At 31.6% G+C, this 21,236-nt stretch overlaps 1 protein-coding gene across 3 annotated transcripts in view; it reads right to left on the bottom strand.

Annotated features, from left to right (window-relative positions):
* The window catches only part of LOC149800271 (uncharacterized), a 171,543-nt gene that overhangs the window by 86,219 nt on the left and 64,088 nt on the right, over positions 1-21,236 (bottom strand). For all 3 annotated transcript variants that reach the window (XM_089959840.1, XM_089959843.1, XM_089959841.1), the window contains 7 exons: positions 19,248-19,522; positions 13,129-13,283; positions 10,151-10,244; positions 8,327-8,411; positions 7,826-7,924; positions 7,226-7,292; positions 5,472-5,535 (listed from right to left, as the gene is read on the bottom strand). In XM_089959840.1, the coding sequence (XP_089815966.1) occupies positions 5,472-5,535; positions 7,226-7,292; positions 7,826-7,924; positions 8,327-8,411; positions 10,151-10,244; positions 13,129-13,283; positions 19,248-19,522 (839 nt within the window). The remainder of the gene's footprint in view (positions 1-5,471; positions 5,536-7,225; positions 7,293-7,825; positions 7,925-8,326; positions 8,412-10,150; positions 10,245-13,128; positions 13,284-19,247; positions 19,523-21,236) is intronic.

Raw genomic sequence — 21,236 nt, 5'->3', positions numbered from 1 at the left:
CAAAATATGAATAAAGTACAGATAAGACTATTGGTACAAAAGTACAGGTAAGACTATTAGTACAAAAGTACAGATAAGACTATTAGTACAATTCTCAGCTCATTCTCAAGTAGGAAATTTTATACATTTCACAAGAACAATTTTTACTGTATACACAACCCCCAAAGAAAACACAGACAAAAAAATTTCATTCCCTTATTGTGCAGAAAAGAAACTAAATGGTACAAAAAATTACAGACAGCAGAATATTTTCTGAAAAGAACAAAAATTAAAACATCTTTGAAACTGTAAATTCTGATAGTTACTTCATTTTCCAATGATGAATCTGTGACAGTGCACTCAAAGTTGGACTGAGACAGAGACAATAAAATGAATGAGGTTAAGTAGCATTATTGGACTGAAAATCACCCGTATAAATCATAATTCTTAAATCATCCGTATAAATCATAATTCTTATATTACCCTTATGAATTATAATTCTTATATTACCCTTATGAATTATAATTCTTATATTACCATTATAAATCATAATTCTTAAATCATCCGTATAAATCATAATTCTTAAATCACCCGTATAAATCATAATTCTTATATTACCCTTATGAATTATAATTCTTATATTACCATTATAAATCATAATTCTTATATTACCTTACGAATCCTAATTCTTATATTACCTTTATGAATCCTAATTCTTATATTACCATTATGAATCGTAATTCTTAAATTTACCCTTATGAATCATAATTCTTAAATTTACCTTTATGAATCCTAATTCTTATATTACCCTTATGAATCCTAATTCTTATATTACCCTTATGAATTATAATTCTTATATTACCATTATAAATCATAATTCTTATATTACCCTTATGAATTATAATTCTTATATTACCATTATGAATCATAATTCTTATATTACCCTTATGAATCCTAATTCTTATATTACCCTTATGAATTATAATTCTTATATTACCCTTATGAATCATAATTCTTAAATTTACCCTTATGAATCATAATTCTTATATTACCCTTATGAATCCTAATTCTTATATTACCCTTATGAATTATAATTCTTATATTACCATTATAAATCATAATTCTTATATTACCCTTATGAATTATAATTCTTATATTACCATTATGAATCATAATTCTTATATTACCCTTATGAATCCTAATTCTTATATTACCCTTATGAATTATAATTCTTATATTACCATTATGAATCCTAATTCTTATATTACCCTTATGAATTATAATTCTTATATTACCATTATGAATCATAATTCTTATATTACCATTATGAATTATAATTCTTATATTACCCTTATGAATCATAATTCTTATATTACCATTATGAATCATAATTCTTATATTACCCTTATGAATTATAATTCTTATATTACCATTATGAATTATAATTCTTATATTACCCTTATGAATTATAATTCTTATATTACCATTATGAATCATAATTCTTATATTACCCTTATGAATTATAATTCTTATATTACCATTATGAATTATAATTCTTATATTACCATTATAAATCATAATTCTTATATTACCCTTATGAATTATAATTCTTATATTACCATTATGAATCATAATTCTTATATTACCCTTATGAATCCTAATTCTTATATTACCCTTATGAATTATAATTCTTATATTACCATTATAAATCATAATTCTTATATTACCCTTATGAATCCTAATTCTTATATTACCCTTATGAATCCTAATTCTTATATTACCCTTATGAATCCTAATTCTTATATTACCCTTATGAATCATAATTCTTATATTACCATTATGAATCATAATTCTTATATTACCCTTATGAATCCTAATTCTTATATTACCCTTATGAATCCTAATTCTTATATTACCCTTATGAATCCTAATTCTTATATTACCCTTATGAATCATAATTCTTATATTACCCTTATGAATTATAATTCTTATATTACCATTATGAATTATAATTCTTATATTACCCTTATGAATCCTAATTCTTATATTACCCTTATGAATTATAATTCTTATATTACCATTATGAATCATAATTCTTATATTACCTTACGAATCCTAATTCTTATATTACCCTTATGAATCCTAATTCTTATATTACCCTTATGAATCCTAATTCTTATATTACCCTTATGAATCATAATTCTTATATTACCCTTATGAATTATAATTCTTATATTACCCTTATGAATCCTAATTCTTATATTACCCTTATGAATTATAATTCTTATATTACCATTATGAATCATAATTCTTATATTACCTTACGAATCCTAATTCTTATATTACCCTTATGAATCATAATTCTTATATTACCCTTATGAATCCTAATTCTTATATTACCCTTATGAATCCTAATTCTTATATTACCCTTATGAATCATAATTCTTATATTACCCTTATGAATTATAATTCTTATATTACCATTATGAATCATAATTCTTATATTACCCTTATGAATCCTAATTCTTATATTACCCTTATGAATTATAATTCTTATATTACCATTATGAATCATAATTCTTATATTACCCTTATGAATTATAATTCTTATATTACCCTTATGAATCCTAATTCTTATATTACCCTTATGAATTATAATTCTTATATTACCATTATGAATCATAATTCTTATATTACCTTACGAATCCTAATTCTTATATTACCCTTATGAATCATAATTCTTATATTACCATTATGAATCATAATTCTTATATTACCTTACGAATCCTAATTCTTATATTACCCTTATGAATCCTAATTCTTATATTACCCTTATGAATCCTAATTCTTATATTACCCTTATGAATCCTAATTCTTATATTACCCTTATGAATCATAATTCTTATATTACCCTTATGAATTATAATTCTTATATTACCATTATGAATTATAATTCTTATATTACCCTTATGAATTATAATTCTTATATTACCATTATGAATCATAATTCTTATATTACCATTATGAATCCTAATTCTTATATTACCATTATGAATCATAATTCTTATATTACCCTTATGAATCATAATTCTTATATTACCCTTATGAATTATAATTCTTATATTACCCTTATGAATCCTAATTCTTATATTACCCTTATGAATCCTAATTCTTATATTACCCTTATGAATCCTAATTCTTATATTACCCTTATGAATCATAATTCTTATATTACCCTTATGAATTATAATTCTTATATTACCATTATGAATCATAATTCTTATATTACCCTTATGAATTATAATTCTTATATTACCATTATGAATCATAATTCTTATATTACCTTACGAATCCTAATTCTTATATTACCCTTATGAATCATAATTCTTATATTACCATTATGAATCATAATTCTTATATTACCTTACGAATCCTAATTCTTATATTACCCTTATGAATCATAATTCTTATATTACCCTTATGAATTATAATTCTTATATTACCATTATAAATCATAATTCTTATATTACCTTACGAATCCTAATTCTTATATTACCTTTATGAATCCTAATTCTTATATTACCCTTATGAATCGTAATTCTTAAATTTACCCTTATGAATCATAATTCTTAAATTTACCTTTATGAATCATAATTCTTATATTACCCTTATGAATCCTAATTCTTATATTACCCTTATGAATCCTAATTCTTATATTACCCTTATGAATCCTAATTCTTATATTACCCTTATGAATCCTAATTCTTATATTACCCTTATGAATCATAAATTCTTATACTCTACCATCAAACAATCATGATGAGTTTGGGGTGACAATATGTACATGATCCAATAAACCTGGCAAGGTTGTAAATAGATAAGTTACTCAAAAAAAGGTACCCAAAATCAATCTTGCTGAGTTTACGCTAGGTGGGGAGGGAGGTGACAATAACTAAATTACAAGATGGCAAGGTTTTCACTTGATAAGTTACCCAGAGAAAAATAATATCAACCAGTTTTGATAAACTTTAAGCTGGGTGGGGAAGGAGATGACAATAACTAAATTACAAGAACCAATAAAGCTGGCAAGGTTGTCATTGAATATTTTACTCAAAGAAAGATACAATCAATCAATCTTGATGAATTTAGGCTGGGTAGGGAGGGGGCAATAACCATATGATCCAATGAAGCTGACAGGGTTGTTACTGGACAAGTTTACTCAAACAAAGCTATTATCAATTAATCTTGATGAGATTGTGCTGGGATGGGGGAGGTAGGTGGCAATAACTAAACTATCTGATCCAATTAAGCTGACAGAGTTATTACTGTGTCTGTGTGCATGCACATGTTTGTAGGTGTGAATCCATGCGTGTATGACATATACCTAAACCATAAGATGCAATAAAGCTGACAGAGTTGTTACTCGACAAGCTACTAAAAGAAAGGTACCCCAAGTCCATTTGTGTATACAGCAATATATGTCCAATATTTTTAGTTATGTTGACTGTCAATTCATTTATTTTCATGGATATCTGTTACGGTTTTAAGTTCTGTCTTTGGGTTATTTTAAGTTTTAAAGGTCGTAGATAACATGAGACTTCATAATGAGACAGAGATCACGAATCAAATGATGAGCAGCATATCGGTGATTTAAATTGGCCTTATCAGTTTTACTGTAATCCAAAGTGGGAAACCTTGCCTTTACAATTGTTTTGCTGAGTGATCATAGTTTACTGTGCTGCTAAGTGGGAAGCCCTTGACTTTACAACTGTTTTACTGAGTTAACCGGGTTTTACTCTATGGCTAAGTGGGAAGCCCTTGACTTTACAATTGTTGTACTCTAGTTGTCAGTTTCAGTGTGCTGCTAAATGGGAACCCCTTTTCTTTATAACTGATTTTCATTGAGTTACTGGAGCTTAACTGTAATGTTAAATGGGAAGCCCTTGACTTTTCAATTGTTCAGAGTTTTACTGTAATGATAAGTGGGATAAACTTGACTTTACAACTGTTTTATGCTAGTTATCAGAGTTTATTGCACTAAGTGGAAATCCATTGACTTCACAACTGTTTCACTCTCAGTTATTGAATTTTCACTCTACTGCTAACAGGAAAACCACTGACTTTAAAACTGTTTTACTTTCGTTATCAGAGGTTGTTGTACTAAGCTGAAATCCCTTGACTTTACATCTGTTTTATTTTGATGTCAGTTTCAAGCTACAATTACAACAACAAACAATGATATTTATATTCATAATACTAATATGGAAACAAAACTTACATCTTTTCAGATTTTATGTTAAAATGTGCCATATTATTCTCACAGGTACCAGCATTATTATTAGCAATGTTACCGATAGATCGTTACAGCCATTTTTCATGCTGAAATTCAATTCTGGTCATTGTTTTCAGGATAGAAAATAATAACATAACTTTGTTCAACATTACCAGCTTATCTTAGATAGAATAAACTGGATTCTGGAGTCTAAACTCACCTTTTTGGCAGAATGACATAAGCTCTACCTGCAGCCAGGGCCTTCTCTGCTGGTGTCATTTCATCTGAAAAATCAGGAATGTGTTATCTCATATAAAAGCAAATAAAATAGTAAAAAATAATTTAAAACAATTAAAATATTATATTTAATTTTGATTTAAAATGTTCAAATCATCAGTGTGATAGATTTTTGTGTCAAAACATTTTCCAGAACCATAGGCCATTATATCATTTTCTGATCACTGACAGCCATATGTGGTTATTGCTACAGGGCCATATATGGTTATTGCTACAGAGCCACATGTGGCTCAAACTTGATTACAACGGCATGGACACAGTGGTGGTCAGATGTACACCATTTTTATTCAGGCCAATTATATTTTATAAGAAAATGCCATGACAATGCCGCCAATCTTACAAAAGGATTAGTGATAATAAAAATTTAGAGATGACCACAATGGCTGACAAGTTGGATGTCAGATGAATGAAAACTTTTCATTCATGACCTGCTATTTGTTGTTGTTGTTATAGGGTTTAACGCCATTTTTCAGCACAAAATAGGTTATACACGAAAGCCAGTATAAATGGTAGAGGAAGAACCAGGGAGAACCCCGGAAAGAACCACCGACCCACGAGAAGCTACTGGCAAGCTTTCTCAAGTACCAACAATGGCCAAGCCTGAGACTCAAACCCACTCAAACAGAGGTGGATGGAAGTAATCTGTAATGGTGAGCGCTTTAGACCACTCGGCCACTCGGGGCCCCCTACTTTTTGTAACAGTGTTTTTGTGAAATACAATGTCAACAAAAACCATTTGAGGTCAAAAGCCATAAGAAGATTTTCAAGATGGCCACTAAGACAGCCATTTTGTAGGACTAATAAGAGTCAGTTTTTAATATATGGCCAATTACATATTACATGAAGTATTTCAGTGAAAGGCCCATGATGATATAATTCATCCAGGAATCCAAAAAGCTGTTCATTCTGTGTCATACAAAGTCAGTGCAATATCAAACAACACATATTTTGTACCAGTACCTTTCACACAAATAAGGACAATATAAAAAGCATGCATATTTTGTACATGTATCTTCCAATACATACAGACAATATCAAATAACATACATACTGAAAATCTTGTTATCATGAATCCTCTTAAAATAATGGCCAAATCTACATAGGGTTTTCACCGACTGACTTTTTATGACTTGTAGATGGTCCAGAATGAAAACTGCTAATCTGACATCCAATATGATATGCATTTTGAAAATCTTATTGTTCCTCCCCTAAACCAATGGTCATATTGACATGGATATTTTTCTAAGAGTCTCCTTAGGCTTCTAAATGGTCCTACATGAATTTGGTAGAAATCTGAGATTCAATATGGCTGCTAAGGAGGCCATATTTAAATTTTTGGTGCTACTCTTCCTGAACATCAGTCATATCAACATGAGGTTTCATTAAAAGACAATATCAAGCATTAAATGTATGAAGATTAAAACTCTGCTAAAGAAAGATGGATTGAGTGACTAATAAACACATGTATAAATTAATTCTTAGCTCTAATTCAAGATTTCAATACAAAAATGGGAAAGCTGCTGCCAGGGATATAAATAATTTTATTTTAAAATGAGGAAAATTTAAATACTAAGGATAAGAAATGAGAATAATGTAAATACTATGATAATCAATGGGTGAATCAATGGATCTGTTTACAAAAATATGTAAGAATTAAAAAAAAGCTGTTAGAGTTACCTTTCTTCGATGTTTTGACTGTATGAAGTTTAAGAATATCCACATTAAACATTTCTGGTGGCACTCTCTGAAAACAAAACTGAACTATAAATTTCCAACCGAGTCACTAAATTATGAACAATTGTCAATTTCAAAACAGAAAGAAAATATGAAAGCACTAACATAAGTAAACCACAAATTTTAATTTTTTTTAAAAAAAACCTTGATAAATATTCAGACTCAAGTTTTACAAAATAATTAGTCGACAATTTGATTGTGTAGCAGAAAACAAAGCAAAGCTGCCAGCAGGGATCAAACCCAATACTTAAACTTCACAGTCAAGCACTGATACCAAAATACCATAAGATCCAGACCAGCTACACTGGTCAGTGAGTAGCATAATATACTGCCATGTTTGTTAATTAAAAAATGAATCTCACAAGCAACCCATCCATTTTTTTAATGAATTACAACAATTTGTTTTAATCTGAAATGAATCTCACAAGCAACCCATCCATTTTTTATGAATTGCAACAATTTGCTAATCTGAAATGAATCTCACAAGCAAGCCATCCATTTATTATGAATTACAACAATTTGTTAATCTGAAACGATTCTCACCTGCAACCCCTCCATTTTTTCTTCTTCAGACTGAGGCTGTTCTGTCAGCTCTATCTGATGCATCTTCATCTGACGTACATTGGCCTTCTGACGGTCAATCTGACACAACAAATTTTAACAGGATTAATTCAGTTACATTCTAAAAATAAATTTAAGCCATTTTTTCATTAACAATAGGATTCATAAGGTGATAATCTTTAATTATTTCCTGATTTTGTTTCCAAAATTATTTTAATTTCAATCCTATTCCAATAATCTCTCAAACACGATGCAAGTGCTTATATGAAACCTTCCAAAAATAGGTGTTCTAAGAACTTAGTCATTTTCCCACTCATTAATGTATGTTAAAAATCAAACTCCAGCATATTTAGATGTCATGTTCATATCAAAGTCAGTTAAAGGGTCACAAAAGTGCATTTCTTGACCAATTAGTTCATTCTGTAATTGGTAGAAATATGTTCACAGAATTAAGTGTACCCAATAATGTCATCTGTGACTTACTTCTTCCATGGCTATGTTGTAGTCCTGTGGTATCATCAAAGTATCATCAAATTCTTCCATAAAATCAACACAGCTCTTCCAACGGCTGTAATCAAATCATAGGATATCCTTTTGAAACAGTGTATTCAATTAAGGACAAATAAATCACAATTCGGACAAACCTGTGCTGCTTTGTGTGCAATGGAAAAGGGTTTTCCCCAGATTTGCCTTAGAAGATTACAAAATGAAATGTTTATACTTAAAAAAGAATCATCTGTTGCAAAGTCCAGCAAACTACAAAAATGAATCAAGCAATATGAAAGCATGCCAGTGACTTCTTACAAAGTATATCTGATGAAATGTGTATATTCTTGAAGAAGATAAGACACATCAAATTATATAGCTTGCTGTTAAGGCGTTCATTGAAAAAGTACTATTTTATAGCTTGCTGTAAAGGCATTCATTGAAACAGTACCATTTTATAGCTTGCTGTAAAGGCATTCATTAAAAAAGTACTATTTTATAGTTTGCTGTAAAGGCATTCATTAAAAAAGTACTATTTATAGCTTGCTGTAAAGCCATTCATTAAAAAAGTACTATTTTATAGCTTGCTGTAAAGGCATTCATTAAAAAAGTACTATTTATAGCTTGCTGTAAAGGCATTCATGAATAAAGTGCTATTTTATAGCTTGCTGTAAAAGCGTTCATTAAAAATTACTATTTTATAGCTTGCTGTAAAGGCATTCATTAAAAAAGTACTATTTTATAGCTTGCTGTAAAGGCATTCATTAAAAAAGTACTATTTTATAGCTTGCTGTAAAGGCATTCATTAAAAAAGTACTATTGTATAGCTTGCTGTAAAGACATTCATTAAAAAAGTACTATTTTATAGCTTGCTGTAAAGGCATTCATTAAAAAGGTACTATGTTATAGCTTGCTGTAAAGGCATTCATTAAAAAAGTACTATTTTATAGCTTGCTGTAGAGGCATTCATTGAAACAGTACTATTTATAGCTGGCTGTAAAGGCATTCATTAAAAAAGTACTATTGTATAGCTTGCTGTAAGGACATTCATTAAAAAAGTACTATTTTATAGTTTGCTGTAAAGGCATTCATTAAAAAAGTTCTATTTTATAGCTTGCTGTAAATGCATTCATTGAAACAGTACTATTTATAGCTGGCTGTAAAGGCATTCATTAAAAAAGTCCTATTTTATAGCTTGCTGTAAAGGCGTTCATTAAAAAAGTACTATTTTATAGCTTGCTGAAAAGGCATTCATTAAGAAAGTACTACTGTATAGCTTGCTGTAAAGGCGTTCATTAAAAAGTACTATTTTATATCTTGCTGTAAAGGCATTCATTGAAACAGTACCATTTTATAGCTTGCTGTAAAGGCGTTCACTAAAAAAGTACTATTTTATAGCTTGCTGTAAAGGCATTCATTAAAAAAGTCCTATTTATAGCTTGCTGTAAAGGCATTCATTAAAAAAGTACTATTTATAGCTTGCTGTAAAGGCATTCATTAAAAAAGTACTATTTATAGCTTGCTGTAAAGGCATTCATTAAAAAAGTACTATTTTATAGCTTGCTGTAAAGGCATTCATTAAAAAAGTACTATTTATAGCTTGCTTTAAAGGCAGTCATGAAAAAAGTACTATTTATAGCTTGCTGTAAAGGTGTTCATTATTTCATGTAAAAAGCCTAATGCATGAGCATGATATAAAATATTAAAACCCATGGTCAGAACAGATGCACAAAGAAAGCATATAGCATATCTACATTTTCATAAACTAATGATGGAAACCAAAGACGAAAGTAGGAAACAAAATGTGAAAAGATAACATACGGCAAACGAGGAAACTCAGGGAATATTTCACTATCTGACATTTCTCTTTTCAGAACCACTGAAGGTGGAACTGCCACTTCAGTTTCTGCTTCTCCTGGAAGAAAAAAAAACATGCAAATCAATCTACAGATATTGTGTATTAACTAGAATTTGTGGGATGCCAATTTTCACTGACTTCTTTCATGCCACAAAGTAAGAAATTTAGGACCAAGCAAATGAATAATCCATTTGTATCTTCTTTTCCATAAGGGGAAGGTTTCACCAATGTAAGTTCAGACAAAATTGTATTTTTTCTCTTCACAAGTACAAAAATTAATACCCAAAAACATACATGAATTCAAAGTAATACATTATCCATCACAAATGAATAAGTGTAAAAGCTTAAACATTTGGACCAAGAAAAAAGTATATATTAGCTAAAATCACTCAAACATTGAAAATCTTCAAAAGTAAATGCATTTGCATACTTTTCAAAGAATAGATATAAATGTTCACTTAATTCATATTAAGTTTTGTTTAAAATCAGAGTTCATCATACACATTATTAACCATAAAGGTCTTAACTTCAAATAAAAACAAATCAATTTTGTCTTATTCTTATACCCCATCTTCATCAAATAATTTCTACCCTCTTCAAGTCAGCAGATCTAATTGAATCTACTACCTTATTTTTTGACTATGAAGTAATGAAGGCTGACTTAGTCTGAGGGACATGCAAATTGTTCAGTATGCAGTTGATGAGATGTAATTATTCACCGAAGATTATCTGAAATTATCTATGCAGTGAAATAGAATTCCATCATCCCAAACTTTATTTTGTTTATTTAGCACCAACATTTCATTTATTATAGTTCCAATAAGGTCTACAAGAAACAGACTCATGCAACCTGGAACATAACTGTACATTATACAATTAGAGGCTTTTGTGGAGTTCAATATATGGTTTTACTGAGCTTTGAATTATGACATTGGTCAATGCTTCACGATGACCAATATCAATATATTAAAGCTCAGTAAAACAATGCACTGATTGAAGCTGTAGCCCATAACTCTTTTAATGCTTTCACAATGTGATCTACACATATCCCAATAAAAGTATGATATGTTGTCGTGTGGAATCTGAAACCAATCACAGGAAACTGATCTGCTGTTACAGTATTACTCTTAGTCTGTACTGTTTGTCTGTTGTATTACTGTTCATCTGTTGTATTACTGTTCATCTGTTGTATTACTATTCATCTGCAGTATTACTTTTTGTCTGCTGTATTACTGTTCATCTGCTGTATCACTTTTTGTCTGCTGTATTACTGTTCATCTGCTGTATTACTTTTTGTCTGCTGTATTACTCTTTGTCTGCTGTATTACTATTTGTCTGCTGTATTACTGTTTGTCTGCTGTACTGTTCATCTGCTATACATATAGCAGATGAACAGTAATACAGCAGACAAACAGTAATAGAGCAGACAAACAGTAATACAGTAAATGAACAGTAAGACAGCAGACAAACAGTAATACAGCAGATAAAACAGTAATTAATATGGCAGATGAACAGTAATACAGCAGACAAACTGTAATACAGAAGACAAACAGTAATATAGCAAATGGACAGTAATACAGCAGACAGACAGTAATAGAGCAAACAGTAATACAGCAGACAAACAGTAATATAACAGATGAACAGTAATACAGCAGACAAAAAGTAATACAGCAGACAAACAATTATATAACAGATGAAATGAACAGTAAGTAATACAGCAAACAAACAGTAATACAGCAGACAAGACAAACAATAATATAACAGATGAAGAGTAAGTAATACAGCAGATGAACAGTTACTGTTTGCTGTATTACTGTTTGGTCATATTTTTATTTCCTATTTTTATCATCAAAACTACCTAAACAAAACAGAATTAATGCATTGTATATTTATTTAGAAATGAATGAATGCATTTCATATGAAGATTGTTTTGCCCAGCAAATGTATTTTGAACAGAATGAATGCAATTATCTACTGGAGAGCAGTATGGTGAGAAAACTAAAATAAATTTATGAATTCATGTACCATCTATACTCACTTAAAAGTCGGATCTAACTTCACACTGCACAGACCCAGATCTGTCATGGCTAAATGTGCCAGTACATCTGGGCCTAAGCAGATTGTTAGAACTAATCTAGAAATCAAAGAAGCAGTACAGACACTGATCTACTGATAAATTATGCAACAGCAGATCAGGGTATATGTTGTTAGCAGTTACACCTGACTTATGAGTTAGTGTATATGGTATGTTTATTGGTTGAGTAAATAAAATGTTAAACATACACTAATAATGTTAGTTTACATAAATTAAATATATTTGTTCACTTGACAGTATCTTGCATCAATTTTCTGGAATAATAGTGTTTTCAACAAAAAATAAAGATATAATACAAAGATTTATGTTGTTTTCGTACAAACCATATTGTCATCCATTATCCAGCCATCAATCAAGTACAATAGTTTGATTTTGTTCAATGAGTCTATAGTGTTACCAATTCAAGTACAATGGTTTGACTTTGATCACTATAGTGGTAGTAATTCAAATACAATGGTTTCATTTTGGTCATGGAGTCTATAGTAGTACCAACTTGTATTATTTTAATTAAATTAATGGACATAGGAATTAGGATAAAAGGACAGATAATTCACATTATATTTATGGAGTGCCAATTTTAATGGAGACCCAAGAAACACAGTCCTATTTGTTATGACATCAATACTCCCTTTCCCACCAGAGACATATACACAAATGTAAGCAATGACAAAAATGCCTTATTTAGAAAAAGCACAAAACTTTATTTGCTTGAAAATAAATAAATTGACAATATCTGATAACATGCATTGGGAGTGTGATAGAGAAACGTTAATTTAGCGTGTAAATAGCTGCATTGAAAGTACAGGATAGTATGAAAGCATAAGAAAAGAATCTGAGAAATCTTACCAGCTCTAGCAGCTTCCTCCTTTATCTCACTCTTCATCCGTTTTCGTTTGGCATAGGGGAAAATCTTGCCCTCTTTTATATCCTGCTTATTTTGTCTTGAAGCCCTGACATACTCTGTTAAATCTTCACAAGATGCATACTTTCTATCCAGAGTTCTGTAACAGTGATGACAATTCTTACTGCATCACTCAAAACAAGATCATTGTTACATTACGATGTCAATGATATAACATTTTACCTAGGTGCCAATAATGCCACCAACTCCTGGACAGATTGGATGTATATGACATGGTTGCTACTTCTATCTTAATAAATGATGAAGAAAAATGCTTATACAATTGTAATAACTGTATCAAAAGTCCTTAACAAGAAAAGTAAAAAAGTAAATAAAACCTTGAGAAACATCTTGTAATTTATGAGCTGTCATATACTAGCCACAGAAGCATTCTGTTATAGAAAACTGACAAGATTTCAATGCGTGTGTCTCACTGATGATTCAATCACAAAAAAAATGTTCTTTTGTTACTTGATACAAGTAGTTTATAACCTTCAACCACTGCAAATTTGAAAATACACATTCAGCTATTATTTTATGTATAATTAGTGACAGGGTACTTTGTCCCATAATATGGACAGTTAGTGAGAGGGTACTTTGTGCCATAATATGGAAAGTTAATGACAGGGTACTTTGTCCGATGATATGGAGTTAGTGACAGAGTACTTTGTCCCATAATATGGACAGTTAGTGACAGGGTTCTTTGTCCCATAATATGGACAGTAAGCAACAGGGTACTTTGTCCCATAATATGAACAGTTAGTGACAGGGTACTTTGTCCCATAATATGGATAGTTAGCAACAGGGTACTTTGTCCCATAATATGGACAGTTAGTGACAGGGTACTTTGTCTCTTAATATGGACAGTTAGCAACAGGGTACTTTGTCCCTTAATATGGACAGTTAGCAACTGGGTACTTTGTGCCATAATATGGACAGTTAGTGACAGGGTACTTTGTGCCATAAAAAGGAAAGTTAGTGACAGGGTACTCTGTCCCATAATATGGTCAGTTAGTGACAGGGTACTTTGTCCCATAATATGGACAGTTAGTGACAGGGTACTTTGTCCGATAATATGGAGCTAGTGACAGGGGTACTTTGTCCCATAATATAGACAGTTAGTGAAAGGGTACTTTGTCCCATAATATGGACAGTTAGCAACAGGGTACTTTGTGCCATAATATGGAAAGTTAATGACAGGGTACTATGTCCCATGATATGGACAGTTGGTGACAGGGTACTCTGTCCCATAATATGGACAGTTAGTGACAGGGTACTTTGTCCCATAATATGGACAGTTTAGTGACAGGGTACTTTGTCCGATAATATGGAGTTAGTGACAGGGGTACTCTGTCCCATAATATAGACGGTTAGTGAAAGGGTACTTTGTCCCATAATATGGACAGTTAGTAACAGGGTACTTTGTGCCATACTATGGAAAGTTAGTGACAGGGTACTTTGTGCCATAAAAAGGAAAGTTAGTGACAGGGTACTTTGTCCCTTAATATGGACAGTTAGTGACAGGGTACTTTGTCTCATAATATGGACAGTTAGTGACAGGGTACTTTGTCCGATAATATGGAGTTAGTGACAGGGGTACTTTGTCCCATAATATAGATGGTTAGTGAAAGGGTACTTTGTCCCATAATATGGACAGTTAGCAACAGGGTACTTTGTGCCATAATATGGAAAGTTAATGACAGGGTACTTTGTCTCATGATATGGACAGTTAGTGACAGGGGTACTCTGTCCCATAATACAGACGGTTAGTGAAAGGGTACTTTGTCCCATAATATGGACAGTTAGCAACAGGGTACTTTGTGCCATAATATGGAAAGTTAATGACAGGGTACTTTGTCCCATAATATGGACAGTTAGTGACAGGGGTATTCTGTCCCATAATACAGATGGTTAGTGAAAGGGTACTTTGTCCCATAATATGGACAGTTAGCAACAGGGTACTTTGTGCCATAATATGGAAAGTTAGTGACAGGGTACTTTGTGCCATAAAAAAGAAAGTCAGTGACAGGGTACTTTGTCCCATAATATGGACAGTTAGTGACAGGGTACTTTGTCTCATAATATGGACAGTTAGTGACAGGGTACTTTGTCTGATAATATGGAGTTAGTGACAGGGGTACTCTGTCCCATAATATAGATGGTTGGTGAAAGGGTACTTTGTCCCATATTAGGGTCAGTTAGCAACAGGGTACTTTGTGCCATAATATGGAAAGTTAATGACAGGGTACTATGTCCCATGATATGGACAGTTGGTGACAGGGTACTTTGTCCCATAATATGGACAGATAGTGACAGGGTACTTTGTCCGATAATATGGAGTCAGTGACAGGGGTACTTTGTCCCATAATATAGACGGTTAGTGAAAGGGTACTTTGTCCCATAATATGGACAGTTAGCAACAGGGTACTTTGTGCCATAATATGGAAAGTTAATGACAGGGTACTATGTCCCATGATATGGACAGTTGGTGACAGGGTACTTTGTCCCATAATATGGACAGTTAACAACATGGAACTTTGTGCCATAATAAGGAAAGTTAGTGACAGGGTAATTTGTCCGAAAATATGGAGTTAGTGACAGATGTACTTTGTCCCATAACATGGATAGTTATTGAAAAGGTAATTTTACCATAATTATCTATGTAATAGCCTATACGTAGGAATAGAAATTCAACTAACAGTTAAAGAAAATGCATACATGATTTTGCAATTTTGGATTGCATGGTGCCTTAGCTATGCAAAATCATCATTTTCTTAAAATACTTAAAACTAATACTAAAACATTTTCCAACCAACCAGTCTTAAAGAGTCTCACAGATTTGTTAACTTTTGAAACTTATTTAAAACAAATTACATACTTAACCCATATCTAAACTTAATCTTACTTAAGACAAATTACATATTTAACCTATATCTAAACTTAAACTTACTTAATTAAGACAAATTACATACTTAACCTATATCTGACCTTAATCTTAATTAAGACAAATTACATACTTTAACTTTATCTTAAATAAATCTTACTTAATTAAGACTGAAACTATTCAAATTTTCTTTCCTTATTTCTCTCTGTCCTAACTTTTACCTTAACTTAATCTCTGTCTACAATCCAGCCACATGTCATTCTATTGCCAATAGTACAAAACAGTCATTATAAAGGCAATCTACAATACACTAGTGTTTCATGGATGAAGTCTAACATCGTTGAAAATTAAGATTTTTAAATTTGATTAATTAAAGTGTGTATGCATTCTAGCCATAGAGAAAAGTAAGAACCAGTCTGCTGGGGACTGTTTTCAGTGACCAGTAAAATGATGAGGGATTAAATGTAAAGTGACACATGTAAACAAAAACTGTCAATTGATAAAGTATATTGTTGTAATTTGTTGTAATTTGAAGAGTTAAGGTGGGATATTTATTGAGATGTTATAAGTAATAAGGGTCCATGATGGCTTCTGCATCTTTGGTTAAAAATTGGCCAATCTATGGTGAGGTGAGTTAAGAGGAGGCTGACACAAAAATTATTTCAGCAGCAACACTTGTGCAAGTTTTTTTTTAAAAATTCTTGTTTGATTATAATAATTTTGTACACTTTCTCCAAATGCTAAAAACACTAAGAAATATCACAAGAGGTTCAAAAATGTTTGGAAATCTAAGTTAAAATCATTGCAGGTGAGTAACAAAGGCTCTGAGTTTACATTGTGTGTTTCATACAAAGGGAATTTTAAAATAATAAGTGGGTGAAGAAATTATATCATCAGACATATGCAGACATCAACATAAATGATATCATCAGGCATATGCATACATCAACATAAATGATATCACCAGGCATATGCATACATCAACATAAATTATATCACCAGGCATATGCATATATCACCAGGCATATGCATACATCAACATAAATTATATCACCAGGCATATGCATATATCACCAGGCATATGCATACATCGACATAAATGATATCACCAGGCATATGCATACATCAACATAAATTATATCACCAGGCATATGCATATATCACCAGGCATATGCATACATCAACATAAATTATATCACCAGGCATATGCATACATCAACATAAATTATATCACCAGGCATATGCATATATCACCAGGCATATGCATACATCAACATAAATTATATCACCAGGCATATGCATATATCAACAAATATGATATCATCAGACATATGCAGACATCAACACAAATGATGTCAGCAGACATATGCATACATCATCACATATGATATCACCAGGCATATGCATACATCGACATAAATGACATCGCCAGGCATATGCATACATCAACACAAATGATATCACCAGGCATATGCATACATCGACATAAATGATATCACCAGGCATATGCATACATCGACATAAATGATATCGCCAGGCATATGCATACATCAACACAAATGATATCACCAGGCATATGCATACATCAACACAAATGATATCGCCAGGCATATGCATACATCATCACAAATGATATCGCCAGGCATATGCATACATCGACATAAATGATATCGCCAGGCATATGCATACATCATCACAAATGATATCGCCAGGCATATGCATACATCAACACAAATGATATCGCCAGGCATATGCATACATCGGCATAAATGATATCATCAGGCATATGCATACATCGACATAAATGATATCACCAGGCATATGCATACATCAACACAAATGATATCGCCAGGTATATGCATACATCATCACAAATGATATCGCCAGGCATATGCATACATCGACATAAATGATATCGCCAGGCATACATACATCATCACAAATGATATCACCAGGCATATGCATACATCAACACAAATGATATCGCCAGGCATATGCATACATCGACATAAATGATATCATCAGGCATAAGCATACATCGACATAAATGATATCATCAGGCATATGCATACATCGACATAAATGATATCACCAGGCATATGCATACATCATCACAAATTATATCCCCAGGCATATGCATACATCAACACAAATGATGTCAGCAGACATATGCATACATCAACACAAATGACACCACCAGGCATATGCATAAATCAACATAAATTATATCACCAGACATACGCAGACACCATCATAAATGGTATCACTGTGATATACAGACACTATCGCATAGGAGCATTAATACTTTTGTAACAAACACACCCACTATAAAGGCATTGTTTGAGACTCAATCAAAAGTTCTGTCACTGCCACATTCCACTGTTAATAAGGAGAGGATATTCTCCATTCTTTGAAAAATATTCAGTGATTCAACTGGAAATTTGGACTAGAAAACTGCTGAGAGCCTGTTAAGTATGAAACTTAATAATCATAATGAATGTCATCTGCAGTCAGTGAATTTGTGAAGGATACTAAAATGCCGATGGGTTTTATTTTTAAAAAGTCTTTGCAGGGAACTATGAGAAGACAACTCTTCCTTTTCCATTTAGTTAACAACACCCTGAGTCATATTAATTAATCATTATTGTAACATTGTCATCAGAATCTGATTCATGTTCAAACTTTTTGTTTTATTATAACCCAAAGATATTACATATGACCAAAAAGCCTTTTTGTGTGTTTTCAGTCCCTTTAAAGCACATAAATTTATGTAGATGAAGGATCTTACATTTTAAAATCTACTGATCTGATGTGCTGGTTCTGTCACATATATGAATCCAGCTCTCCAAGTACAGGCTTCACATAGATACACCTAGTACCTGTAAGCATCGCCCATTAAAGATGCAAGAAGTATGCAAAAACCAATCAGAAAATAGCTGTCATTTTCAATTACCTTGATAAAAGGAAATATCAATTTTCCCCGAAATCTTGTTAATGAAGTCATGAGGGAACATTTATTATTATTATGCAAAAGTTCATTCTAATACTTTGATGGCCTCCATCAATTAGGTAGATTTTATGGCAAAAATATATTCCGATATAAAAGGAGGTCATACACAGTTGCCACATTCGCATACCCAGATAAAAGGATGTTAAGTATAAAACAAATATGCATGGTACCTCTCCAGATCCATAACTCTCTCTCTGTCCTCCTCCTTGACTTTCAACTCCTCTTCCTCTTCACTGGACTCCTCCTCTTCCTCCTCAATGACCTCCTGCATCTCCATGGCCTCTGGACCCATCGTGGCTGGCTGGTAGTCCGGGAACAATATGTCCTTCACCCTGGCTGGTGCCACATCCAGTTTAGCTGGGGCTGGGGTCCAGTACAGCCGAGACTCATCAGAATGGAGTGAAATGGCAGTGCCCTCTACAAGCACCTCCGGCTCTTGCTCAAACTAAAGTAAAAGATTGAATACTGTAAATTCTTTTTCTTAGGTGTTAATTTTTGGTGGTTCTACAGAAATAATGCTTCTGTCAACACTTAAAATTGATTCGAGAGATTGGTTTTATTTACTTTATTATTGTAGGTTCTTCTTTATCAGGTATTCAAATTCAAACCATCTTACAAGGCAAAAGAATAAGTTTTTATCCCTCAAATGAACGTGAACTGACAGTGTTTATAGAACATTTTTTTATCTGTCTCTGACCTAATGTCAAAAGGTCCTTGTGAGAGACATTTTTTAAGCCCATCTTTCTTCCAAGTAAACAGTATGTTACAGTAATATAGCTTTTTGCTTGAATAAATGAAATCTTTCATTTTTAATAGTGTGTTAATGAGATAAAAGCAATTCTTCTGCATTGTGCCCAACCTTAAAGCCACATGCATGTTTTATTCTGCTGAAATGTAAATATTCATTTTAATGTGAGATATGAATAAATAATGATAGCAGCTTACTCTGATGTCCTAAAAATATCTGTCGATCAAGCAGTAGCCAAGAAAGAATTTTATGCAAGTAAAACATCACAATCACTACAATATGAGCAGCAGGTGTAGATATATTTCCCAAGACCTTAAAGTCTACCAAGCATCAAGTTAATGCTACCTAAAAACAAATATATCTTTAAAAAATCTGAAAGCCTTTTGCTAAATAGAATAATTTAATACAAAGTATCTGTATGTGATGTGTTTTTACTGTATTATCCAGCATCATTTAATGTTTTATGAAATAAATGTGACAACATTAGATTTTATCATTGGTGTCACAGTACAACAGTGGCATTTCCGCTACAATGAAACAAGTTGAAAAGTGACTTTAAGCATTAAAAATCCAATGTGACAATTATAGACATTTTATATAAAGAACATGAAATTATATGAAGCAGCCAACCCATCATATTGATCTATGATTTTTGTCAGTTAATATGAGGATTACTGACTTACACAATTTCATACTCATTTCATTAAATGTCCTCATCATCACATGATATCTATACAACATGTAATAAAGTCATACTCAATTTATACAACATGTAATAAAGTCATACTTAATCTTCAGATGTAAAAAAGTTATACTCAATCTATACAACATGTAATAAAGTCATACTCAATTTATACAACATGTAATAAAGTCATACTTAATTTATACAACATGTAATAAAGTCATACTTAATCTTCACATGTAAAAAAGTTATACTCAATCTATACAACATGTAATAAAGTCATACTCAATCTATACAACATGTAATAAAGTCATACTCAATCTGTCACATTTGTTCATATATGTAAATTCAAGATATTGTAGATATCCGAATGACTGACCAATTTTTAACATTTTTTAAAAACAAAAATGATCAAATTATTTTAATGTTATACAAAGATTCTTAAATCTGAGACAACTTCATTTTAAATATATGAAAACCATTGAATATTTTCACTTTTTCTCCCAAAAAGAAAACCATTCATCTCCTTTCCTAAATTCTATATGAAATAAATATTCATGCAACCTCACCTATATCCATCTATGAACAAAGAATTAAAAAAATGTGATAATATCTTCTAACAATTGTATGGGATGTGGATACAATTTAAACTCTACAGCCATCCTGGGTTGGCTTCATTGGTGAGTTTGTGTGAAAGACACTTTGGTTCCATTTCCTTGGCATAGTATA

The sequence above is a fragment of the Sinohyriopsis cumingii genome, chromosome 5 (assembly GCF_028554795.1).
Source record: "Sinohyriopsis cumingii isolate HCF-2022 chromosome 5, ASM2855479v2, whole genome shotgun sequence".
Classification (NCBI taxonomy): Eukaryota; Metazoa; Mollusca; class Bivalvia; order Unionida; family Unionidae; genus Sinohyriopsis; species Sinohyriopsis cumingii.
Note: the sequence above shows the minus strand (reverse complement) of the source record. Positions and strands in the feature narration are given on the sequence as shown.